Genomic DNA, 24,353 nt, shown 5'->3' with positions numbered 1-24,353 from the left:
TTTGTTGATTGACCCAGGTCCTAGCTTCATGTGTTGTATGAACCCAGCATTTCTTCTCGATAAAATTCTTGGGAGACACAGCGTGTCCACAGTTCGCCCTCTGGAGTTTCCACATTCGACTCATTCGGTACTCATGACCACAGAAGTTCTGCAGGCCACTTTGCTAAAGAAGAATGACGTAAACTCACTCGAAACGAATCGAGCTGAGGCCTGACATTTGGAGTTGCTTTTGTCTCCCTATGACGGGTTTTGACGACATGCACATGGGGAACCATGCCGTCAAGTTTCGACCGAAGCCCCATGATTTTGGTGGAGGAAGAAAAGAAAGAATGATGACGAGGCGGACGCAAGCAGGCAAAAGAAGCGTTGGGAAAATAGCGAAGGTATGGTCGGGCTCGTAACCTGTAGTAAGGCGAGGAGGAAGTCGGCGGGCTCGTAACCAGCGAAAGGATGAGGGCGATAAAAGAGAGAGGAAGGTCGTTTGTGAGGCAGTGGGAATAGGCTGCATTTAAAGGGGTTGCCAGCCACCTCTGCCTTGGCAGTGGATGTGAAAACACGCTAAAACACGGCCAGGCATAGATGGATCTGCGGGGGTAGTGATCGAGACCCTTCGACTCCATCAGCATGGATGATGCAGATAACTTAGGTCGAGAATAGGTAGAGTCTTGTCCTCGTAGGAGGGGTATCAAATCGGACGTTGCAAGAGTCTGTCTGTAATCCCTAACACCATAACTCCATACTCAAATCCAGATCATTCCCAATCTTCTTCGTCACTTTCATCAATTCTACCAGGTGATTTGCCCACCTCCTCTCTTGGGCTGCCAGGCGCTCGACTCGTCGCTCCGCTGACAAGATCATAGCTCGCGTCGCTATCGGCCACAGACTTCTCGTCGTGTGAACGGCGGGCAGGCGCTTCGGGTTTCAGGGTTGACGGATCAGACGATGGCAGTGGCGGTTGCATTGTCTGATGGAGGTTGCTTGACGAGTCATTTGTGATTTGCGCGACGACCACCTTGGGAGGTTGCACTTCAGCCTGTGTCAGGTGTGGAGTGGATGAGGCGACTGGTTCTTCGTCCTCCGAGTCCTCGTCCCAGCCGACCTCCTCTGCTTCGTGTGCCGACGCTGTGATGCATTATTAGTCAGCTCTTCTATCAAGCCAGGTAGGGGCCTCATACCTTTCAGCAACTCTTTCCTCTTTGCTTCCTGTACTTCGACTACATGTCGCAAGAAATAGTATCTTGTCCAGAAGTCCTTGTATTCTACTTTCTCCGGAACAAGTTTCTCCATAGACTTCCTGAGTTCGCTGTATTTCTCAAGATCTGTGGCGATCCGGTCTGTCATCTTGTCGATGTCGAAGCCGCTGGTGAAGTCGTCCCATTGACTGCCAGCACCACTGGGATCTTGTGTAAAGCTCGTCAGAGTAGTGTGAATGACATGCAATTGCGCATCGAACCGGCTCGTGTGAATCACTCTTTTCCCGGATGTAGGATCTTTGCTCTCGAAGAGGACCTCGCCAGGTTGACGGTTGTTGAACTCTTCATCGTCTGGCGGGGTCACTGCGACTGCATCACGCAAGAAGTTCCTAATGTTCGTTCCGAATCGCAGGAGGGCTTCATCAGCAGCATCTTCGGCCTTTTGTACGTCCTTTATCCGTTTGGCAGCTTCCAGCTTGAATCTTTCTAGGAACGTTTCGGTTTCATGGAGGCTTTTCTTCTGCTCATCGTCGGCGACTGGCTCAGGCGCGCCTTGACTTGTCTCTCCTCCATCTTTCTCGGCCTTGTCACTGCCGAGACCCAGACCCATGAGGCCTTTAGTTCGTAATGCCTCGACTTCTTGGGCCATTTCCGCGGCCTCCTTTCTTGCTTCTTCATAGTACGTCTCTCCTTGTTTCCGTACATTTCCCCATAGTCCGCCTAGTTTGGCTCCCCATGCTGAATTCGAGAACACTTGGAATGTCTCTTGGAACTCGGTCTGAAGGCTTTGCCTGGCAGGTGGAGGACTGGCTTTCGGTGTCGCAGCATCACCACCTGGCGCCGGAGTTTCAGCCGAGCCAGAAGGAATTGGGGTCGGTGTAGTGGCTCGATCAGCGGGGCTAAACGTCTTCTCCGCTATGTGATCGTACGCGAGATCCATGTTGTCAAGGGAGTGTCAAGATCGCGCGGCAAGGAGGACAGCAAGGCAAGGTAGAGGCTTACAAGTCTCTCTAACGAATTTCAACACGCTCTTGATGAAGTCAAGAACGAACACATTTGAAGTGAACGCAACTGCGAGTAGGGGTGTCTGTTGAGGTTCAAGGGATGCGTTGCCGCAACACGGCGCCATACGATGCCATGACGTAACACGTGATTCACGGCGACGTGCCATTGCTGCTTTTAGCTCGCATGGTATGGAAAGAACTTAAGGAACTTGATCAGGCATTATTGAATGTACATATGTCGTGATTTTCTGGAAGCTATCTTCATGGACCAACAGAATGCTATCTGTGCACACGGTATAGTGATGCAATATGATAAATTACGATGCAACAGCACTCGTTCCTTCCTTCCTCACCTCGACTGTTGCCTGCAAGCAAGAACTCTCCGAGCATCTGATTCCACCATTGCGCTGTCTCAATACTCGAAATCGTCATCCACACCGCCTTTGCCGTGACCATCTTTCGCGACCACTTCCTGCTTCCGGTACATCTCGGCGATGGCTTTGGTTGTGGTTGCATCCTCAGGCTTCTTGTCTTCCCTCTTCTGGATGAAGCGTGGAAACCTCAAACTGATGCCGTTCTTCCCACCCATCTCATCTATTGCCGCACGATATCGTGGGCTCAGGGTGAGATCGGCGGTTTTGACTTCCCATACGTATCGTGGCTCAAACCAGACGTCTGGCTGGTCGTTCTTCACGGTCGAGTGGGAATAGAATGGTTTGCCTCGCTCGATGACAATCTCGGACAAATCTTTGTGAAACTCCTCCAGGACAGCCTCGGAGAACCCTGTGCCAATGTTGCAAACTGTTTCGAACATCTGAGTCTCGGGATTGTACGCGGCAAGAAGGAATGCACCGAACCAGGATGTTCGTTTGCCTTTGCCGTGATACGCTCCAAGCACGACAAGGTCCAAGGAGTCACCAATGCCGCTGAGGTAGTCTTTCTTGACCTTGAGCCAGTTGCGCGATCGCTTACTGGGTTCGTAGCCTGATTCTTCTGTGTCCAGCATCTTGACCATCAAGCCTTCACAAGACGCTTTGACGGAGTCGTCCAGGAGATGTTGGATTTCTTCGATATCCATAGCGTCCCCATGTTGGGCAAAAGCGAACTCCCCTTCAGTCGGCTCGAATGCTTCATGGAGCAGCTCACGTCGCTCCCGGAGCGTCTTCTTTACCAGTGGTTCGCCATTATAGAACAGCATGTCGAATGCAAACACGCAAACCTTGACTGTGACTTCTGATGTTTTCACGTCCTTGCGTTTGCGAGTCATGAGCTGTTGGAATGGAAGGACTTTCTTGTTTTGAGGGTCCCATGCCACCGTCTCGCAGTCCAGGACAAAACTCTTCGTCGATGGCTTGATCCACGTGTTCAGCTTCTCGAGAATGTCGGGATATTTCTTGGACAAGTCCTCGGAGTTTCTGGAGAAAATGGCTGCTAAGCCTTTGAAACTTTTCGCATCCTTGGTGAGCGTGTTTTTTGCAGCTGGGAAGTCTGCCATTGCCTCAGGCGCGACATAATGAATTTGTGCTCTTTCACCATCATACTTGTATTCGCAGGTAAAATTCTTGCCTTCGAATCGGTCCAGCACTTCAGTGATTGATTTGGTTGGCTTGGCAAGCATGGGTTTCAGTGGTACTCCAGGTTGCAATTTGCAACTTTCGTGTAGGTTGAAGATGCCGTGCTCCAGCATGGCCGGAACGATGACTTCGTAGGATGGTAGTTCACTGTATACAGTCTTCAGCTGGGCTTCGCCTTTCGCCAATTGATCGGTGCTGGGGACTTTGCCCTTCTTCGCAACCTCATGAGTAACCACAGCTTGCGCCAGTGCGATGATGACGGTTCTCTCTGCGAGGCCTAATCGTAATTTGCCTTCCAAGAATCGGACGAGGAACTTGGCTTCTGAGGGACCACCTTTGTCCTTTGTAATGTCGACCTGTTTGCTCGCAGAAGATACGTCGGCTGAAGCCATCAGCTTGTTGATGGCGCGGACCTTCTGATCTTGCGAGCCATGTCCCTCCATTTTCGCTATGTCGAGTAGACCTTGATGGACACCTCGAACTGTAAGGGCTTTCGGCTTGAACATTTGACCCTGCTTGGACTTGCTTTTCGCCGCCACCAGGCCTAGATCGCCAATCTTCTGGTGATCTGCTTTGATCACGGAAAGCGATCGACCAGAACTTTCTCCAATAGCCTTCATGATGAGCGACTCGCCAATGCCAAGTTCAATACCAGCGTAATCAGCTGCAAGCTTATTCAGCATGAGTTGGATGGTAGGAAGAAGGTCTTCTGGTGTCAACCGTAGAACCTGTTGAAGAAACGCCGAGCAATAGGCCGTGATCTGGAGACGCTTTGTCGTCAATTCTACCAAGGAGAATGTTGTGCACAGCGCGGCATACGGGACGGGGTCACCGGCCTTCCAATCTGGGTATGGATCCTTGCCAGATGATTTGATGGTCGACAGTAGCTTTTCCACCTGCTTTTTATCGACTTTGGGCTCTTCGCTCTCGCTGGACGAGGAGACCTCTTCAGGCTCGGATGGAGACTTCTCATCATCTGAGAGTGCGGAGTCATCGTGTGTGGGTTTGCTGGTTTTCAAGCTCTCTTCCTCTGGTAGAGCCTCTGCTTCTTTGCGTGCTTTAATGCCATTCAACTTGGGTATAGAGTTCTTGGATCCATGTATTGAACCAGGTTTGGGATTGGACGTCCTCCTTCTCTTCTTTACAACAGGCTGGTCGTCAGAGTCATCCTCCTCTTCTTGAATTGGGCTCGTTCGTCGTTTATGCTTCTTGCTCGTTGCGTCATCGCTCACTTCGTCTGCCACTGTAGAGCCTTCATTTGCATCTTTCATATCCGTGTCAGGGGTGGCATCTTTCCCATTCTGCAAGTCCGCATCATGGACTTCAGGAGCAGCGTCGTCCTTCTTCGCTGCAGGGTTTTGACCGAAGGAGAGTGTAGATTGGGATTTGGCTTTGGTGCCATTTTGCTTATTTCCGAGAAATTTGCTGTTGAAGTCAGTATAGATAGGTGATTACAGGGGATGCTTTATCATACCCAAGAGTAGACTGCCTTGATTGTGGCATTTTGGCGCACTTTGCAAGACCAACAATGGTACACAGCGGTCGAGCAGATCGATAGTGAGGTTGATACAAGTATGCAGGGCGTAGCAGAGAATGCGCTCTGGCTACTGAGGTCCTGACTTCTGGCGAACGACACGAGCCATGGGAAAGAAAAAGTAGTGGTGTCACGGCCTGGCTTGTTCTGGAACCAAGTTTGGTCATCAATTGCATTCAGTACCTCTTTGTTGATGTTGCGATTGAGTAGTGGTTGACTTGCAAATCTCTTTCAAGAGTAAGTCGCGTCAAGACGCGATTCCAGATGACGTGGTGATGCAAGTACTTAAAGTGATCCCTATGCGGAAGCAACTAGGTGCCGCTTTACATGAGACTGCCTGTTGCCTGTGCCCGACACAGATCAAACAACTTGAACTGATCTTTTCTCCAGTCTATTTCTGAAACGAGTCAGACTTCGCCCGGGCATTCTGGCGAGCAATGGGGAAAATGGTTTTGTTGATAGATCATGCGGATGGATCTACAGTAGTCAGGGCACATGTCCATGGACAGCGCCCCATTTACATAATTATGACAATGTTGAGACCGCTGTAGCCAGATATTTATCCGTTCACTCGTTCTGTCTCTGATGTCAGCCGACGCCAAAAGTGGTACTCGTAAATAGTAGCAGAAGTCACGGTGAGTTGATACCAAAAAAATAGATGGTTCGTGCTGCATGGTGGGCCATACACGCGTCTCTGAGGACAAAGACCATTTCTGGTGTGATGCGATTGGTGATCCCGCCGCAGGACGGACTTCTTCGGCACACTAGCGAGCTGATGTGAAAGCAAGGATCAGAAGATAAAAGCAACGACATTAATTCTGCAATCAATTCTTGCGTATTAAGGTACCAGCCCTTCTTAGGCCTATTACAGCAAAAGCTCTATGCGCTCGCTAGTGGTATGGTTCGGGTAATCCGTAAAATCCGTTACAGCATCAATAGCACCTGCACCTTGCAATGATCGAGAATGAGCCAACCGTGTCCCGTTCGCCGATTCTCCGTTTGCCTCCTGGAGGCCGCCATGCATAGCAGTGCTTTGTGAAAGTGGGTATCAACAACGATCTTAGCAAACAAATTCGAAAAGTCGACGAGGCGCTCTCGAAGTCTCATGTTTCGTTTAGGTAGGTGTCCTTCATAGCAACATGATAGCTGCCAGACCGGCCATACCAGCAAGGCCGTTGGCAGCGGCGGTCATCATAGGTGCAGCGTTCTTGGCAGCAGAGGTGGCAGCAGACGACGCAGCGGATCCTCCAGATGAGGCTGCAGAGCCGGCAGCGCTGGTGGCACTGGCTGCATGCGAGGAAACCGAACTTGCGACGGAGGCTGCGGATTTGGAGGCCGAAGCACCTGCGCTGGACGCAGCAGAGGAAGCAGAAGCGGCCTCGGAGGAGAGGGATGAGCCAACAGACGAAGCCGAAGCACTTGCGCCAGAAGCAGCAGAGGATGCACCGGATGACGCAGCGGAGGCAGCGCTCGAGGCACCAGAGCTAGCAGAACCCTAAGAAGTAAGTTAGCAACCCATCTTGCGAGTGGTCTCGGAGCATTGGACTCACTCCTGCACCTGCGACTCCGCCCAAGATGGTGGAAGTACCGACTGCGCTTGTGATTGTGCTTCCACCAGTGGTGATGGTGGAGAATGAAGTCTCAGTCGACACTGGAGTTTGAGAACCACTTGAGCCACTTGCACTTCCTGCGGTAGCAGTGTCTGAACCAGAGCTGGCACCGGAGATGGAAGCTGTGCCAGCGGCGCCAGAAGCAGTCGCACTAGGGACGATACCAGTCACGCCAGTCGCACTGCCGACGGCACCAGTTGCGCTTCCACTACCGGTCAGAGCAGAAACGGCAGAGAGGGTGCTCGCAGCAGAGGCAGGGGTGACAGAAGCATCTAACACGAGTCAGAAAATTATATTGTCGGAGTATGTATTGGGATCAGGGCAACTCACAAGAGGCACAGTAGTTGGAGCCATACTGGGCGATAGCAGCAATGTCGGTACCGGCTGGGCAAGATTCAACTGAACAGTCACGAAGACCGTAGCCAAAGTTGGCATTATTGCACAGGCAGGAGACATCAGGTGCACCGTTGACATTAGCGCAGCCCAGGTTTGAGCCTTGTCCAAGCATGTTGTTGAAGCAAGTTTGCTTGCAGTATTGTCAGTATGATGTGATTTGTGTTCAGATCGATTTCACTTACACCGCATTCTGGTAGGGATTGGGCAGCGACAATGCCAACGAGGGCGGCAGCAGCGACGACAAAGGTCTTCATGATTGAGGACGGGAAGGTTTTGATCGTGGATGAAGTCTGTGAAGTACGCGTCGTAATGGGTGCTGGAGTAAGATGCACGGTACTTGCGTGGAGAGGAGGAGAGGGAAAGACGACGATCCAAGCGGAGTGTGAGAGTACTGTGAAGAGTGAAGAAAGTGTCGATGCGTCTGATTGACAGAAGAAACGGGTTTATGAGGCGGTTGGCTTTTTTAGTTTGGCAAGAGTGATTCAAGCCAGCGTCAAGATCCAGGTACGAAATAGATTGAAGGGCAGGTGGAGATGCGGTGAAGCGCAGGAAAGGAAATGGCGGGCAGGAAGTTTACTTTTCTTCACTACCACAGTAGTTACTCCAGCTAGTCAAGGGCAAACGCAGCAGCCGGCGCAGGTCAAACTTCGCACTTGTTGCGTCAGAATCAGGTACAAGTCTCTAACTAACTGGAGGTTGGGCTTGTGAACTTGGTCTTGACCTTTCCTGGCTCCATCATCGTTACTACCTTCGTGTGATCATCAATTGTAATATGAATTTCCTGCTTTGCCAGTCAAAACTCCAACGACGTCCATCAGCAGTGTTGGACAGTGCGCACGGTCGTCTCTGCGGGAAAATGATGATGTCTAGCTGCAGGATGCAGCCCTCCAATCGCTGTGTCAAATACCCCTGACTTGTTCCATTTTTCAGCCACATCTCGGTTCCCCCAGCATTCATTCCAAGCTTTAAGCATGCATGGCGATCTACGCTCCATACTCAGCTGGTGCTAGCATCGGCACAATCCAAGCTGAATTGCTCCTCCAGCGTCGGGTCCCAATCGTCAATCGGCCTTTCAGCACGTAAATCCTGCTTCGGTGCAGACGGCAACCATGGCTGCTCCCTTGTCCGCATGGTTTTTCCTCCGATCATCCTGGTCGCAAATCATGTTTACTGACAGCTGGCACTGCAGTCCCGACGCGTCCATGTGTTTGGACCTACAACCACCTCGGCCTGCGACGCGACCACCCAGTACCACGGCAGAGTCTAGGGTGTGAACCTGCAATATTATTTCGTGCCTACCAGAACCCCTGTTTGTGACATGATACAACAGTCGCAGGAAACACGAAAGTAAAAATGTGGGAAATTTGGCTGGGCATCTGATCCACCTTACGGCTTGTGCCAGTGCCACCACATCGGCCACCATGAACTCATCCCTCCTCCACGTTCTCGATCGTGACAGGATGCTCTCTGGGCGGCCACCGAGTTCAAAGAAAATGGCAGAAGCGGTCTAAGAACGGCACTACATCATGTGAACACATATACTATCATCACCACAAGCCTATCTTCCGCAATACCTCTGTATAGAGGGAAACTGGGAACCGGGTAGTGGCAGAGCAGTGGCATACTGGGAGGGACTCGACGCTGAAGCTGCCAAATAATCGCGCCTGCAGTGGTCCGTGTGTTGCCTGGGCGCCGGCGAGAAACCTTAGCGGGAGAGCGCCACACCAAAAAGCAAAAAGATCCGACCCAAAGGGACTGGGGCTTTTTTCGTAAAGAGGTTGCATGGTCACGAGACAAGCAAGTCATCTCGAGCCGAAGAAAAGGGGCCACAAATCTAGCACAGACTGTCGTCAATCTGGAATGTCAAGGAAAGCACGGAGTAAAATAATGGAGATCACGACATCATAATTCGATGCATGCATGCTCCTCGCGGACATTAACATGGTGTCGTCCAAGTTTCATGTGACGGTTGTCGCGTGAACGGTGGCCAGCAGGTCACACATCTCGTTGCCGTGTCAATTTAAACAGTTTGATTAACTTAGCGACCAGGCTAACCACCCTCTTCATAGGAAGAAGCCATACGAGTGTTAGCTACAGTAACTTATCCTCGACCCGACACCTAGAACAGTTACCCGTCCCTCCTACCCCTTTATTAATTTGAGTGATTTCACCTCTCCTTCAAGATGTCGGGAAGTGCATGGCCACAAAGACAATCTAGCCAGGATAAAGAGGTTGTTTGACACATATGTCCTCCTCTCCTCTCTTACTTATTGCGATGTTGATGACACCGTGACCGGGCCCTTGGGAACGATTACATAGCAAGTGAGTACTGCATAGCTTTTGTCCACAAGAGGTTTCAGCTCGAAATGGACAGCTGCTGTCGGTGCTCCAGCATAAGGATATTGAGCGCCGCAATATTCACTGCTTAATTACGTAGCAGCTGACGGTGGTCTCCTCTTGACAGCGGGATCGGCGCTGGTGTATCGATTGCGGCGCAACCTTTAATCTCGTGGACCCTAGGCCATCAACTTACCTCGCACCTCTAACTTTAGTGGACGTCTTAAGCATTCATATACTCCGTACACCGACCCAACAGCAAATGGAACCTCGGCATGCCTAGGGCTGCCATAATACTTGTATCTGCAAGCTTCAAGAATGTTTTCGAATTGTACAATCGGCTCAGTCTACACGCATCAGGGAATACGATAGGTGAGTCTACGATAATTAGAAAGTTGGTTCGCAATAGAAGAAACGACCTCCAGGACATCGCACGTCGCGAATGCGATGGCACTTGAGCTGATTATCTTCGGCAACAGGTATAGTTCAAAGATGTGCGGAATGTGAAGTGTAAGGTAGGGAGAAGTCTGCTAAAGCGGCAAGAGCCATCTCTTCTGTGAACCGTTTTCGCTTAACCTCCAACCTACTAAGTCGAGATATTATCATCGAATTGCACCAGTTTCACAGCAACTTGATTCGTGATGGCAGGGCGAGGCACGCTATTGCTCCAAGACTGCAAGACGACTGACTTGATGGATTACCTTGTCATGCGATGAATTCGGCAAGACAGCAGGCTTTTCAGCGTGTACGTTTCGGTCCGTTTGAAGTTCTCATGAACCGATCGGCTGACATAAATCCAGCTGCGATCACCATGCGTCGAACTCAGTTCGACTGCTCTCAAATTCAAAGCGAACCAGGTCTCGCCAAAGGCAGTGCTGCTGGCCTTGGAGCCTGTCTACCGGGTTCTTCAGTCACTCAGTCAGGATGGCCTGCTCGACGAGAAACTTGCAGAATACGCCTTCTTTCCCCTAACGCACATCTTCAACCAGTCCCGCCGCCTCTCTTCCCGTAGCTTGGAATTGGCGGTCAAGTGCGTACATATTCTTGTGACACAAGGATGGCGAGACAAGCTTCTTCCGGAGATGGCCAAGCAGCTGCTTGTTCTGATGGGTCTGCTGGTATCGACAAGCCCATCTCAGCACAACGAACCTGCCACGGACGATCTCAAGGTCGCATCGTTCGAGTGCATAGCAGTGTTGGCGGCCCAGTCCAATCGCCAGAGTACCTGTGTCCTCGAAGGTTCTGGCGAGAAAAACATTGTCGATCAACTTGTTTACCAGTTATTGGAAGCAATTACTGAAACAGGTTCGGACAAAGTCCAGATCAGTGCGGCACAGGCTCTTCTTGAGCTCAATCGCGCTATCCAAGATCGGCCTTTCCTGGCTAGCTTGCTTCCACGTACTGTTTCTACTTTGGTGAAGGTTCTGCGGCCAAGTACTCAAGCCCGACGCACTCGTAAAGTGCTCGCAACTTATCTGAGGCTCCTTACCGTCGTCTTGAGAGGTGTCCTTGCCGATGAAGCTGGTTCGGTTTGGGAAGTTCGGCCTGAGAAAGCCAAAGGCTGGGAAAGCAAAGATCATATTGTTCTCGACAAGCAATGGCGTGATGCTACTACTCCGCAGGTCGATCTAGCTTTGGTGCAGGTGGTCAAGCTCAGGACGCATGAAGGTTCCGAGGTCGGTCAGGCCCTTTTGGACCTGTGCCTCATGGTTATTGAGGACGCTCCCAAGACTTTGGCTCGTACTTTGTCACTAATGGTTGAAACGGTTGTTGTTCTCTCACGACCATCCGGTTCAACAACCGCGAAGGCAACTCTCAAACATCTCATGATCTCGCAACCTGAAGTTGTTGAGATAGTGCGAGCTAAGTTCTATCACTGGTCACAAGTTTTGCCGCGTGTGATGCAAGGCAACGATGATAGACCAAAGCAGCAAATGCTCGGGCAGGTCGCGACAGCATTTGTGGCTTTAATAGATACATCCAGCACCACCGAAGAAGCGCCTTTCATGGTTGCGTCTGGCCTTGTTGAAACGGTAGCGGCGGCCATCGAAGGTGGCACTGCTAAGCACAAGCTGGTCGATGAGGCACCTCAGTTTGCCACGACTGATCTCGTACAGCAAACTTTGCGAGTCAGCGAAGACTTCAATCCTGTCATCTTGGCTCATCAAAGTCAACAAGCTTCTTTGAAAGAGTTGAAAAGCTTTATCGAAGTGCTCAGGTCGCAATCACTCACCCCAGCTTTAACGCGCTGCGTGCTTGATCACGTTCGAGACCCGAACATCAACAGGAAGCTGTCGGCCACATACTTGGCTCTGAGCTTGCTACGTGGTCATGGTAATGAGTCCATCACGATAGACGACATGATCGCAGACTCTTTTGAGTCAGACTTGTCACTTTCTAGACCATTCCTCGTCGCCGACCTGTACGCTCTGATGTTGCCTTGCCTGCTGCAATATTCAGAGTCACCGAGTGAGGATGAGTCTGATTGGCGGCTTGTGGCTATGTCGCTGGAGTCTCTCATTTTGCAGGCCAATCAACTTGGTCAGTCATACCGACCTGAGTTGATGGAAACATTGTTCCCTGTGCTCACACTCTTGGGATCACGTAACGGAATGCTACAACGGCACGCTATGACAGGTCTGGATCTTCTTGCAAGAGCCTGCGAGTATAGGTCGGTTGCTCAGATGCTGGTCGAAAATGCTGATTATCTGATCAATGGCATTGCCATGCGGTTGAATGCTTTCGACGTATCTAGAGACGGCTTACAGGTGCTTGCTATGATGATAAGCCTGTGCGGTTCCAGTTTGTTGCCATATCTTGATGATCTGATCGGAAGCATCTTCGGTGCTCTGGACAGTTTTCACGGGTACCCTCAACTTGTGGAAGACTTGTTTGGCATGCTCAAACTTATGGTGGATGAAACTTCCAAAACTCCAGACGTACTCGCCATCGATTCGGATATCACTACTTCCGAACATATAGGAAAACATACTGCGGTGTCCACAGTCGAGGTGATCGTGGAAGACCTGCGAAGACGACGGAGACGCAAAGACTCGAGCGAGGAACAGCACGAGGAGATGATTCCTACTCCTCATCGTCCTTGGACAAAAGCAACGGGCAACTCGGACAAAGAAGGGGAGCACGACTCTGAGGGCGAGGGAGAGTCGAAAGGTGAAGACGTTTCCACCACAGCCGATCAGAACAATGAGCGTCCCCTGTCAAAGTCTCATCAGCTACTTCTCAACATTGCACAATCTACAGTACCGCACTTCTCTTCGCCGTCACCCAAAGTAAGGCTTACCCTGCTGGGTCTATTGCGACAAATATGCCCACTTCTGGCGCAGCACCAGAACTCTTTCCTGCCATTGGTGAACTCGATTTGGCCTGCGATCGTCTCCAGGCTGTTGCTGTGGAATGAAGCTATATCAAGCGAGATGCCATACAACGCTCAAGCTGCCGTCGAAACAATGAGTATCATTTGCTCCAGCGCTGGTGACTTTATGTCCAGCCGGGTTGAGGAAGTGTTTCCGGATTTGTTGGCTATCTTCACCAAGGTCTCGTCCGGAGTGATTCCGTCTGCGAAACCATTGAAGTCATCAAAGCTACAGACCGGGGTAAGGCTTGAGTCAGTCGTCGATGAGCGCCGAAATATCGTGCACGCAGGCAATGGCGAACCCAGGCAAAGATCAGTCTCCGCCGTGGTCCAAGGAGTTGTCACAAGGGCTGCCGACATGCAAATCCTAAACTCCGTCATCGCGCTGTTCGTTTCCATACTACGGAATGTCCGAGTGGCCCAGGACACCGCCAACAGAATCTTTGACATAATTGCGCTCTTCACAAATCTCCCAGGCAACAAAGAAGCTATTCGAGAGACCTTGTTGGAGTACAATGCTGACGCACTGTGGCTGATCGAACAGCATCTCGATGGGTAAAGCACGGCCCTGTCTGGGCTCGAATGATGGTTTCAGCACCATACCCATTTCCGAGTCTAGTATCAAACAGGAGAATGCGCCAGCTTGATATTTCAGGCTCCAACAAAACCAGACGTTAAGGTTGGGAGCGGAATCAAGGTATTACCCAAAACGGCACTTACTGGGACACTCGGACTTAAGCATCTTCCAGACTAGCAGCCAGCAAAAAATAACGGGATATTCCGGCGCCGACTACTATTCAGCCTTGCGCAGCCACACTGTGACGCAGCCTCGTACTGAGAAAACAACAGACGTTTATGGTCATTCTCGGAGATTGTGTTCATGTATATCTTGTGCCGTTGTTTGGTGACCTGACTGTCATGTCTCTTCCTGCTCTCACATCTGTCAGCTCTCTCACATTTGCCATTTCGGAGCGTCCCAGAATTGATCAAACCAAAGTCAAAGAACGTGTCGCCGTCGACACCTCGTCTTAGGAGGGCCTTGAAGATTCGAATACGCTTTCCAAAATGCCTGGTGTGACACAGTTCCTCCGCGGGCAGGTTACAACTCCACCATTGCCCACGGTCGATTGTACTGGACGCACACTTCTGGTAACGGGGGCTAATTCCGGCCTGGGGCTTGAAGCTGCGAAGTTGCTTGCGCAGCTCAATTGCAGCACGATAGTGCTAGCCTGTCGGACACTGGCCAAAGGAGAAAAGGCCCAAGAGCTTATTGAATCTGCCCTCGGCAGAAACTCCAGAAAGTCACAATTTATCCTTTTCGAACTCGACCTTGGCTCATTTCAAAGCGTTGTCGCCTTTTCAGAACGATGCAAGAATCTTCCGCGACTGGACGCTGCCATTCTCAACGCCGGCGTCTCAGAAGTCGAATTTTCCCTGACTGAGGGATATGAGACCACCATCACGGTCAATGTCATTTCCACGTTTTTGTTGACGACTCTGCTGGTCCCTACTTTACGTCGGTCAGCGATCAAATACAACATTACTCCCACTATAGCGATTGTGGGATCAGCTGTGCATTTCTGGACGAATGAAAAGGCCCTTACCGATCCGCCTGAAGGACAGATTCTCAAGACGCTATCCAATCCGAAGAAGACGGATATGCCAGGACGTTACTTCCTCAGCAAGCTTCCAGTGATGTTACTTATCAAGCATCTTGCCTCGATGTTGACGAAATCAGCCAAAGCAGATCCTACCGGCAAACCTTTCGTGATCATCAACAATGTTGCACCAGGCTTGTGCAATACGAACCTCATGCGGGGCCAGAGTGCTACGGTGCAGACTGTGCTTGGAGTGGTCAGTCGGTCGGCTGAGCATGGAGCAAGGACACTGGTTCATGGAGCCGTCGCAGGCAAGGAGAGTCATGGACAATATCTGAGTGAATGCCAGATCAAACCATACAGCAAGTTTGTCAAGAGTGCAGAAGGAGATAAAACAGCTCAAAGGTTGTGGGATGAACTCAGTGCTATCTACGAAAACGTCAAGCCAGGATGCACGCGAGAGCTGTGAAGGGATGGTCGCATGAGGCTGCATTCGATTTCCAGCAAGGGCGAGCAGCAATAATAATCGATCGCAATGGTCCTGTATTTTTCTTCCAGACCGACTTCTTCCCCATGACACTCGGTTGTTCTCCATTGATTCTGCTTAAACATCTCGGTCGAACCTTGTTGAGCAGGCTGGCCAACTTAGCTTTTATTGCCGTAGATATCCCGGGCGTGCCCGGGGTAACAGTAACTTATATTATATTCACCATGTTGCAAGACTTGATTGACTTGTACATCCTCAACAACATCATCATATTTATTGAATTGATCATTTCTCATAGTTATCGGCGTGATCTTATTGACCAAATGGCCGATTTCTCATCACTCACGCACAAGTTCAGAGCCAACATCGACAACCAGTCTAATGGAAGCAAAGTCAACAAACGTAACAGGCAGCCATTATCGTGCGGGCCCTGCAGATTCAAGAAATTGAAATGCGACAGAGGTCATCCATGCGAGACCTGTGTCAAACGTGGCGAACCTGCCAATTGTACATATGGCAAAGCAGCACCAGTCTTATCCAGGTCTGAGTCCAACAACAATGCAACCAGCGGTCGAGGAAAGGCCCAGGAGAGGCTGCGGCACCTCGAGCAACTTGTCATGCAAATGGTCAACACATCCGACCCTCCATCAAATAATGGAAACCCGTCACCTCCAGAAAGCGATGTGACAAACTCGAGCATTGCACAGGAAGGACATCTCCAGTACGGATCGACCGAATCCAGATACGTCGGCTCGACACATTGGTCAGCCATCCTGCAGAATATCCAGGAGCTCAAAACCGCATTGGGTACTGAACAGACCACGTCCACGGAGCTGGATGAAACAGATGATACCGAGCCACAGAACTCCGAGAGTCTATTCGGCCCTGTAAGCCATCTGTCGCTGGCACAGATCCTGGCCCAATCGCTGCCTCCTCGACTGCAAGTCGATAGACGCCTCTCAACGTACTTCAATTCGCGATACATGGTGATCCCGTTCATCCACAGAACCCAATTCCAACGTCAATACGAGCAGTTCTGGAGAACGCCCCTGGAGACGCCACCACTGTGGGTATCCATTCTGTTCTCGATATGCTGCATGTCCGCTGGGCTCAGTGAAGCTGTAGGCGCCGAGTCCTCCAACTCGGAAGACCAGCCTAGCGCGCGCATGACATTCCTCAATGCCGCCTGCCAATGCCTTCGACTCGGTGGGTTCCTTCGGCCCAAGCGCTATGTAATCGAAGCTCTCGCACTGTACACGCAGTGCCAGTACATGGCCGTCCTCGACCCCTCTGGCGGCGTAGGCCTCATCTGGTCCATACTCGTCCGCCACGCTTATCGCAGCGGCTACCATCGTGACGCTACGCACTTCCCACGCTTCAACGTCTTCGAAGGCGAAATGCGCCGCCGCATCTGGGCCATGCTCCGCCAATTCGACTTGATGATCTCGTTTCAACTGGGCCTACCCAGCCAGATCACCCCCAACAGCTGGGACACTCTCAACCCGCGCAATCTCACGGACACCGATTTCGACGAGCACACTACAGTTCTTCCCCCATCACGCCCTGAAAGCGAAGCGACCGAGATTCTGTATTTCATCGTCAAATCCCGCCTAATGACATCCTTTGGAAAAGTGTGCGCCCACGCGCTGTCTTTCCGCAACAGCACGGAGAAGGAAATCATGGATCTGGACGCCGAGGTGCGCGCCGTGCACAAGACCGTGCCGGACATCCTCCGCATCAAACCCATGTCCCAGTCCTTTGCCGACCCCTCGTATCTGATCATGGTCCGTCTGAACTGTGAATTTCTCTTCCAGAAATCCATCTGCGTCCTGCACAGGAAGTACATGACACAAGGAGGGTACCCTGCCAGCACGGAAGCGTGTATCGATGCGGCTGTCGCCATCACGAAGCACATGCTCGACCTGCACAAGGAATTCAAGCCCGGTGGCCAACTACACGCAGACCGTTGGATGCTGAGCTCATTCACCATGAATGACTTCTACCTGGCCAGCATGGTGCTGTGCCTGGGTCTGTCGATGTGGAAGAAAGCGAACCCTGGTAAAAAATGGTCCGACGACGAGAAGATAGAAAGCCAGTATTCCTTGCTGAAGGATGCGTTCGGCATCTGCGAAGAATTGTCCCCATCAAGCACCGAGGCCAGACGCATCGCGGATGTGCTGCGAGTCGTGCTGGGGCAGATGGGCTCGCAGCTTTCGATTCCTGCCACGAAAGACTTATTGGGCTCGAAAGATACGAGGTTAGGGCACTTTGGTGTATTCGCGCCGATCTCGCAACTGGATCGAAATAACACGTCTTCAATGCAAGGCACGTCTAACGGAGATTCCACGATGCCATATAATTTCAACTTGGCCCCGTTGAGTCTTAATGACCAGGACAACTCTGCCATTAGAGACTCTTCCTCTGGGTCCATGGAAGCACAAGCACAAGCACAGCCAGATTTCTCAACCTTCAACTATATGAGCCCCAATGCAGGGATGGCAGTAGACTGTGCCAATCCCCATTACCTCTCCCCCAACGCGTTCACATCTTTCTTGCCGTTTTCGCCGTCCTTCCAACAAGCGACGCCGTATCCTCAGCAGACCACTCTAAACCCAGGGACCAACGACGACGCAAATACCGGTGTACCCGCCGCTCACGCGCCGGACACAGCCGGCTCAGCAGACATCAATACCAACATGCCCATGCCCATGGATGTCGACTGGACATTCCTCGACCAGTGGATGGCGCTGCCCGAGCCAGAAATCCTTCCGATGCCCGAGACTTACAACCCAAACTCACCATTCTTCATGCCACCCACACAGCGTACCAACAACAGCGACCTGTTGTCGTCAGACCTCGCGGCAGCGAGTGCCGAACACCAGGACTGGACGAGCGCGCCGTTCAAGTTCCTTGGTGGGGAGATACTGATGAACAATGCTAGGGACGAAGCAGCGAAGCAGCGTCGGCATGGATCGCGAGCACAAGGATGGGCTCCTTTTGCTCAATCGTCCACTTCCGCCTCCAACGGAAATGGGAGTGCAAGCGCACAGAGCAATGGCCAGAGCACGAGCGCAAGCACGAGTGATGCTTCGAAACATGCAGGTGCAGGCACTGGACAAGGGCACGTTCCGCAGTATTGAAAGTTGCTTCACCAGCTTGTGTGAAAGATGTATGACATATAAATCTATGATATGCAACCATGTCAAGAGAGATGTGAGAAAGCAAGGCTAAAAAGGGGTATCATATATCTTATTCTCTCCCATCAAAAAAAAATGTTGCTGATGTTGCCCTTGCGTTTCAATTCCTTCCCTTCCGTCTCGTCGCTATGCCCTGTCGTATCCCTTTTACGCCTTGGCCCAGAACCCAACTTCCAGGTTGCCCCAAAATAACGCTCACTAAGAATAATCAAGGTCCGAGATATGTGATCACTTTGGTCCAGGGTGAGACCCTCTCGCTGCAGCTCTCTTCTTATTTTCGGCATCACGCTTTTTCCATTCCGCCCGGATCTGTTCTGCATGGGACAGGAGGTCTTCCTCGGTGACGTGATCCTCAATCGATTCGATCACGCTCGTAAAAGTCGTAACATGATTAGCGTCGGTCTTGTCGTCGCGGAAGCGGTGGAAGCGCCAGCGTCGGGAATCCGTCGCTCCGTTGCTTACTCCGTTGCCATTTTGTCCTTCGTGGCTTTTGCTGAGATCCTCCTGATAGCATTCAACTATGGAATCTTGTAGCGGGCGGTTGAGGTGTTTCCACTCTTCCCATTCGGCGGGCTCGACGTGTAGATTACCGACGTGGGCGTAATCACCGTCGTTGCCGTGGTAAATGTACAAACCGAACGCGGTGGGAAAAGAGTAGTAGTCGTCCTGCGGTGACTGATCTGGGTCGTCTGGGCCAGGCTCAATCTTGGTCCATTGGATGTGTAGAAGGAAATCGACGGTGTTGTCGGAAGGGGGTTTCCATTTCAAAATGTGCTCGTCCGTGCCGGACTTGTAGGGTGTGTTTTTGCAGGTGAAGATCAGCCCGTCGTTGCCGTGCAGTAGCTTCACTTTGGGAATGATCTCGCGGAACATCTTCTCTAGGGCATAACTGAACTCGGTGGCCTTGTCTTCGATCACGAAAGGCTGTTTCCACCCCGGGCTCTGCTTGACCATCGCTTTATAGGGATTGAGGACGTAAGATTGGAAGTATGCCAGCCGCTTGTCCAACGACCGTTGCATGAGGCTGTTGTTGTCCAGCACCAAAAGGTCAAAGACCAGGAATTTGATCACCGGTTCTCGGTCGGAGTATCTATCCTCCACCAGTTCGCCGTCCAGGATCGTGTTGGTGTGAAAGCGGTTGAACTTGGGGTCTTCGTGGTGGGGAAAGTGCAGGCCTGGCACGTAGTAATAGTCATTCTTGCGATCGATCAGGTAGTGAATATCCCTGTCGCCGTCCTGAGTCAGATACATGAGGTATCGGAGGCCATCTGTCTTCTCGCAGACGTAATAGTCCTCTCTTTTTAACTCTTGAATGTGCTTTGCCGCGAATGATACTGGTTGGGCGCCCGGAAAGGATCGACTGTGGCGATGCAGGAGGTCTGCCACTTCCTTTTGGAATTCGCGCTGCAGTTCAGGACCTGCCCATTGCCCACCAACCCGTACGATGAGAGACTTAGGGTCGGAATGGGGGTCCATGATGGGATTGAAGACAAAGTGGTCTGGTGAGTCAGAATACTCAGCGTCGGGGTCTCATAGAAGACATGGCACGATAGAGCATCAGCAGTCAAGTAATCTGCAAGTCGGCATTACAACATCATCTTGATATGCTGGAGGGAAGAGCGTGTTGCAAGATGAATGCTAAAATTATTGTCGGGTTATGAGAACAATGGAAAGCGCAGTTTGCGCCGCTTTTCAAAGAGTAGAAGCGAGTTCACGTGACAGCGCGACAGCGCGACAGACAGTACCAAGAAGCACAGAAGTACGTACTTTCTAAGCTGCTTCCATTCTATCTTTACCAAGGACCCTGGCTTCCATAGAATGTCCGGTTGTAGGAAGGGTTTAATCTCCCTTCGCGCAGATATTTTGTCACTATTTTCGTCCCATGGCCTTCTCGATTTCAACAAGAGCAGCAATAACCTTCTCGTCATGCTGTCTTCGTCCGATGACTTGCAGATTCACCGGCGCGTCTTTAAATGTTTCTGCAGAATACATCTCGTAGACGAACTTGTCTTCCGTATTCTTCGGCACATAAGTCTCATCTTTCTTATCCTTTTCAGGGTCCACAGTGGTGACTGGGAACACGGCTCCAGGGTAGTCCAAAAGATTCCAGTTGGAGGTGTAGCCCCAGTAGCGCGATTGCTCATGAGGTGTTGCTGCCCCAAAGTTTGGAGGACAAAGGATAACATCGACTTCTTGTCCGTCTTCCTCACCTGTTTGAGTCCAATGCCGAGCATACGCCGCACGATAAGCATCTCTCTCCCGACACAACTGTAGAAGATCAGCATTCAACGATCAATCGAGATAGTGGGTCCAACATACCTGCCAGAGTTCATGCTGGTTCAAATTCTTGACGGTAGGCTGTTCAGATAGAATGAACTTTGTCAAGGGCAGTATCGGTTCGCCTGCCTCCTCTAAGCGGCCCAGAACTTCGGCTCCGCCATCAGGCCAGTATAGTGCCGAGGTGATATCCCATCCTTTTCGATGGTTCAGCTTTTCACTGTCCCACTCGACGACTTTCATGCCTGCAGACTTGCATGCCTCGGATACTTCCTTCAAAGCACGTATCATGGGAGGGTGTGGCATGACGACACCGTCCCACCACTGTACAGCAATTTTCAATGGCTTCGTGAAATGGTACGGTGTCCAAGGCTTGACGGTAAGAGATGGATCGAGTCGCCAAGGTTCTGCGTCAAGGACGACTTTCATGAAGAGTTCGAGCGAGTTTCGGTCTTGGGCCATCGGGCCCAGTGTTGATAAGATGGTCTCTTTGCCTGCCATGTGAGTTTTAAGACCACTCGACGGCACTCTGAGTGCGGTTGGCCTGAATTGTTGTCAGCCATGAAGTACATGCAGGGTTCTTTCGCATACTTGAAGCCGTATATGCCACTATGTGCGGCTGGACAACGGATGCTGCCACCAATGTCGCCACCCACGCCGAACAAGCTGCCGCGAAAGGCTATCAGAGCACCTTCACCGCCGCTGCTGCCGCCTGGAGTCAAGTTGCGATTATAAGGGTTGACCGTCCGGCCGTAGATGTTTGACTCGGTTTCCAAGTGCATGATGGTCTGAGGCTGAGTCGTTCTGGCGTAGAAAACGCATCCAGCGTCCCACAGGGTGTCATATAGTAGAATCGAGCCTTGTGGCGTGCCAACCCAGGTCACATATGATGCATTTGCGGTGCCGTTCTTGCTCTTTGTGCCATGGTGTTCCTTGGTACTGATGGGAAATCCGTGTAGAGGTCCAACGGGTTCCGGCAACGAATCTAAGTAACGTGCTCGCTCGATTGCATCGTCCCAAAGAAGACTGGTGATGCAATTTGTAGCGAACTGCGCGAGCGCCGCTCGTCGAAGAAAGGCCTTGGTGACTTCTTCGGACGAAAGCTCCCTGTTGTGGAGTTTGGCCAAAAGTTCGCCTGCTGTATATCCTTCCGTGATCTCAAGCTCCCTCGCAGTCAAGACAGTTTTTGGGAGGCCTTGAGAATTCTGGGGAAGATGTTCTGGCAAGTTTTGCAGGGGCGGTTCAACCTGGGCGAGCCCTTCATCACGGGCGGTTCTTGCCGGTTGTGCTTTTTCCTCCCATGCTTGCATGTCGTCTTAGATCTGGGGTCTGGAATGATGCTGACTATATACGTGCATAGAAGAAACAAATTCCTTTTGAAACGATCACTGCTGGTCCTCGATACGACAATATCAAGGGCGAGATGTAAAGGGGAGATACTGATAGGTATCCTTAGTCCGGCATGTTTCCTTCTGTACGGATATATACGGATATAGCCGCTATCGGGCTGTTCACCCGGGAGGTTGGAGTGGCATGAAAGTGTGCGCCCTTGGGTCGCGTCTCCCCACAACTAATAACTTTTTGGCCATTACAGCTCCGCGTAGGCCTCAATCAGGTCTAGCCGAAGCCTATAAGGCGCTGTCGAAGTCTTACAACACCAAGGTTTAGGCGACAGCAAGGTTTGCAAGCTATACCAAAAACAGGCCTCCGCGGAGGTCAGGAGTGGAGTTGCAGAACGCCCCTACTTGCTCGTGCAAATCGCCATGGAAAATGTGATACTGCGATGGTCCCACCTACCACTAGCAGTAATACGACAACAGGCGTGCGTAGGAGCGAGGTCCGATCTTACAGCAGCTCCTCCTCCTAAGAGGTGTCAACACGGACCCCAGCATATGAAGAGCTTCCTCGTGTACAGATCCTGAAACCCGGTCGTTGGAACGTACCCATGACATTGTTGGAATGGTCGATCGAGATAGAAAGCTTTACAAGGTTGTTGACACGAAGCCCAAGTTTGTAGTCACGTGGGTGTTCGGCTTACCTTCTCGTTGCGTCAAGTCTGGGGAAGGCGCCAGTGGCACTTCGTTCGTTTTGGCGCAGCCTCATAAACACTCCGGACTTCCACGTACTGGTAGATTGCCCCGATACGATACCGCAAACACAAACGCATTTTCATCAGTTGGTGAATCGGCGCATGTCTGTCACCATCGGGGTCATGCTGGCCCTGAGGGTGCCTACATAAAACAGCAGTGCGCCATCGCAAGACCGGCAACACACCCTAAGAACACTCTCCCCAGGTCGCCGCAGATATGGTATCAGGTCGGTACCCCTCTTTGTGACATGATGGCTCTGGTTGCTGACATTTCCTCCAGCATCCAGCTTTGTGGGCGCCTCCGGCTACAGATTCGGCAAAGGCGATCAAAAACTCGGGAAGGTCAAATTAAAGACACTGTCTGGCAAAGGTAAGCGGGAGAATGAGTCGAATGATATGGCTTGCCATCACACTCGTCCAATAAACGCTTTTGGCTCAACTGACCAGGGATTAAAGATGGCGTATCTTCCTCCCAAGCCCCGTCCCCCGTCCTGCCAAAATTCGACGACGAGACTATGGCCAACTTCCCGAACGGCAAGCAAGAACCTCTCGATACTCTGATATGCAAGCACTGCAAGAAGGTGGTCCTGAAGCGAACCGCGAAAGAGCACGTCGCATTATGCTTGAAATCCAAACAAGAAAAGGCTCGCAAAAAGAAGGAGGCTCGAGAGGCAGCCCAAAGGGCCAAAGAACGAGCCGAACGGGCCGACGAAGAGGATGATGATGACGACGATGTCAAGGACGCCAACAGAAAGAGCGCTCTGAATGGAGAAGGCGATGACAAGAAGAATAAAAAGCGTAAAAATGACGTTGAGGATGACAAGGAACCGAAAAAGAAGAAGAAAAAGGAAGAGCAGAAACCCAAGGCGCCGAAGCCCAAGGGTCCAGTGGACGTAGAGAAACAGTGCGGTGTTGCTCTTTCAAATGGCGCCCAATGCGCCAGGAGTTTGACTTGCAAATCTCACAGCATGGGTGCAAAACGTGCAGTGCCTGGCAGAAGTCTACCATATGATATGTTGCTTGCTGCATATCAGAAGAAGAACCAAGCACGGCAGCAAAGTGAGTCTGCCTGTCTGTCCGATGTGGTTGTTGCTGACACACTTGACCTCAGAAGCGGCAATCGATGCCAATGCTCCAGCTCTCCTCGAGGAAGACCTTGATCCGGCTCTCGCAGGACCTGTCGATTCTGACGAAGAACGAGACGCCATCATGACCGCCATATCTCGGGGTCTTGCTCGTCCTCAACCCCTTGTCACGCACACTCTGTTTCCAACGAAACGAAAGTATCAACTCGTCCGAATGAAGGAGATGTTGTCCAATGCTATGAGTGGCAACAGAAGCGGCGGCTTGTTCAGTGTACCGGCAGAGACCGCCAGAAGCGCAATGCCTCCATCTTCCACCAATGACGTTTTTCCCATACCTGCTTCACCAGCACCAACAGGCGTTGGTATGGCACAGCCAGGCTTGAAAGCGATGCCGAGAAAGGCATCCATCGACGTAACCTAGGAGGACTCGGAAGAGACCGAGGACGACGAGGAAACGAGCGAGGATGATGAGGATGCAGAGGATGACGAATGGTCACCCGATCTGAGCGATGAAGAAGACGATCGGTCGACCTGGCCCCGATCTGGCGCGGCTCGTGCAGAAGATGCAATAAAGCAGCTGGTCCGAGGAAACCGGCGCT

General features: G+C 51.4%; 9 protein-coding genes across 9 annotated transcripts; 4 read left to right on the top strand and 5 right to left on the bottom strand.

Moving 5' to 3' along the window:
• Window positions 1-635: 635 nt before the first annotated feature.
• EDD37DRAFT_628923 (uncharacterized protein) lies at window positions 636-2,390 on the bottom strand. Its single transcript, XM_062816467.1, has 2 exons — window positions 1,176-2,390; window positions 636-1,122 (listed from the first exon to the last, which is right to left on the bottom strand). The coding sequence occupies exons 1-2, from the start codon at window positions 2,131-2,133 to the stop codon at window positions 752-754; spliced, it is 1,329 nt and encodes a 442-aa protein (XP_062671002.1). The 5' UTR covers window positions 2,134-2,390; the 3' UTR covers window positions 636-751.
• A 30-nt stretch (window positions 2,391-2,420) lies between these two features.
• Window positions 2,421-5,906, bottom strand: EDD37DRAFT_628921 (DNA ligase 1). The gene is made up of 2 exons (XM_062816466.1): window positions 5,246-5,906; window positions 2,421-5,196 (listed from the first exon to the last, which is right to left on the bottom strand). The coding sequence occupies exons 1-2, from the start codon at window positions 5,479-5,481 to the stop codon at window positions 2,610-2,612; spliced, it is 2,823 nt and encodes a 940-aa protein (XP_062671001.1). The 5' UTR covers window positions 5,482-5,906; the 3' UTR covers window positions 2,421-2,609.
• A 197-nt stretch (window positions 5,907-6,103) lies between these two features.
• Window positions 6,104-7,516, bottom strand: EDD37DRAFT_628920 (uncharacterized protein). Its single transcript, XM_062816465.1, has 3 exons — window positions 7,246-7,516; window positions 6,856-7,187; window positions 6,104-6,800 (listed from the first exon to the last, which is right to left on the bottom strand). The coding sequence occupies exons 1-3, from the start codon at window positions 7,421-7,423 to the stop codon at window positions 6,435-6,437; spliced, it is 876 nt and encodes a 291-aa protein (XP_062671000.1). The 5' UTR covers window positions 7,424-7,516; the 3' UTR covers window positions 6,104-6,434.
• Window positions 7,517-10,360: 2,844 nt separating this feature from the next.
• On the top strand, window positions 10,361-13,580 carry EDD37DRAFT_649441 (armadillo-type protein; the record flags this gene model as incomplete). Its single annotated transcript, XM_062818139.1, has 2 exons — window positions 10,361-10,393; window positions 10,449-13,580. 2 exons carry the CDS (start codon window positions 10,361-10,363, stop codon window positions 13,578-13,580), a joined length of 3,165 nt encoding a protein of 1,054 aa, XP_062670999.1.
• Window positions 13,581-13,728: 148 nt separating this feature from the next.
• On the top strand, window positions 13,729-15,088 carry EDD37DRAFT_680306 (uncharacterized protein; the record flags this gene model as incomplete). Its single annotated transcript, XM_062819713.1, has 1 exon — window positions 13,729-15,088. Exon 1 carries the CDS (start codon window positions 14,087-14,089, stop codon window positions 15,086-15,088), a length of 1,002 nt encoding a protein of 333 aa, XP_062670998.1. The 5' UTR covers window positions 13,729-14,086.
• Window positions 15,089-15,330: 242 nt separating this feature from the next.
• Window positions 15,331-18,246, top strand: EDD37DRAFT_608567 (fungal-specific transcription factor domain-containing protein; the record flags this gene model as incomplete). Its single annotated transcript, XM_062815064.1, has 1 exon — window positions 15,331-18,246. The coding sequence occupies one exon, from the start codon at window positions 15,331-15,333 to the stop codon at window positions 18,244-18,246; it is 2,916 nt and encodes a 971-aa protein (XP_062670997.1).
• A 142-nt stretch (window positions 18,247-18,388) lies between these two features.
• EDD37DRAFT_377982 (mRNA guanylyltransferase) lies at window positions 18,389-19,953 on the bottom strand. Its single transcript, XM_062812047.1, has one exon. The coding sequence runs from the start codon at window positions 19,777-19,779 to the stop codon at window positions 18,532-18,534; it is 1,248 nt and encodes a 415-aa protein (XP_062670996.1). The 5' UTR covers window positions 19,780-19,953; the 3' UTR covers window positions 18,389-18,531.
• A 71-nt stretch (window positions 19,954-20,024) lies between these two features.
• Window positions 20,025-22,183, bottom strand: EDD37DRAFT_628910 (amidase signature domain-containing protein). The gene is made up of 3 exons (XM_062816464.1): window positions 21,172-22,183; window positions 20,623-21,124; window positions 20,025-20,571 (listed from the first exon to the last, which is right to left on the bottom strand). The coding sequence occupies exons 1-3, from the start codon at window positions 21,888-21,890 to the stop codon at window positions 20,173-20,175; spliced, it is 1,620 nt and encodes a 539-aa protein (XP_062670995.1). The 5' UTR covers window positions 21,891-22,183; the 3' UTR covers window positions 20,025-20,172.
• A 371-nt stretch (window positions 22,184-22,554) lies between these two features.
• On the top strand, window positions 22,555-24,211 carry EDD37DRAFT_377897 (SAGA-associated factor 73). Its single transcript, XM_062812046.1, has 4 exons — window positions 22,555-22,896; window positions 22,950-23,039; window positions 23,126-23,728; window positions 23,781-24,211. The coding sequence occupies exons 1-4, from the start codon at window positions 22,887-22,889 to the stop codon at window positions 24,173-24,175; spliced, it is 1,098 nt and encodes a 365-aa protein (XP_062670994.1). The 5' UTR covers window positions 22,555-22,886; the 3' UTR covers window positions 24,176-24,211.
• The last annotated feature ends 142 nt before the right edge of the window (window positions 24,212-24,353 follow it).

This window comes from Exophiala viscosa (assembly GCF_022695815.1).
Source record: "Exophiala viscosa unplaced genomic scaffold EDD37scaffold_4, whole genome shotgun sequence".
Taxonomy (NCBI): Eukaryota; Fungi; Ascomycota; class Eurotiomycetes; order Chaetothyriales; family Herpotrichiellaceae; genus Exophiala; species Exophiala viscosa.
Note: the sequence above shows the minus strand (reverse complement) of the source record. Positions and strands in the feature narration are given on the sequence as shown.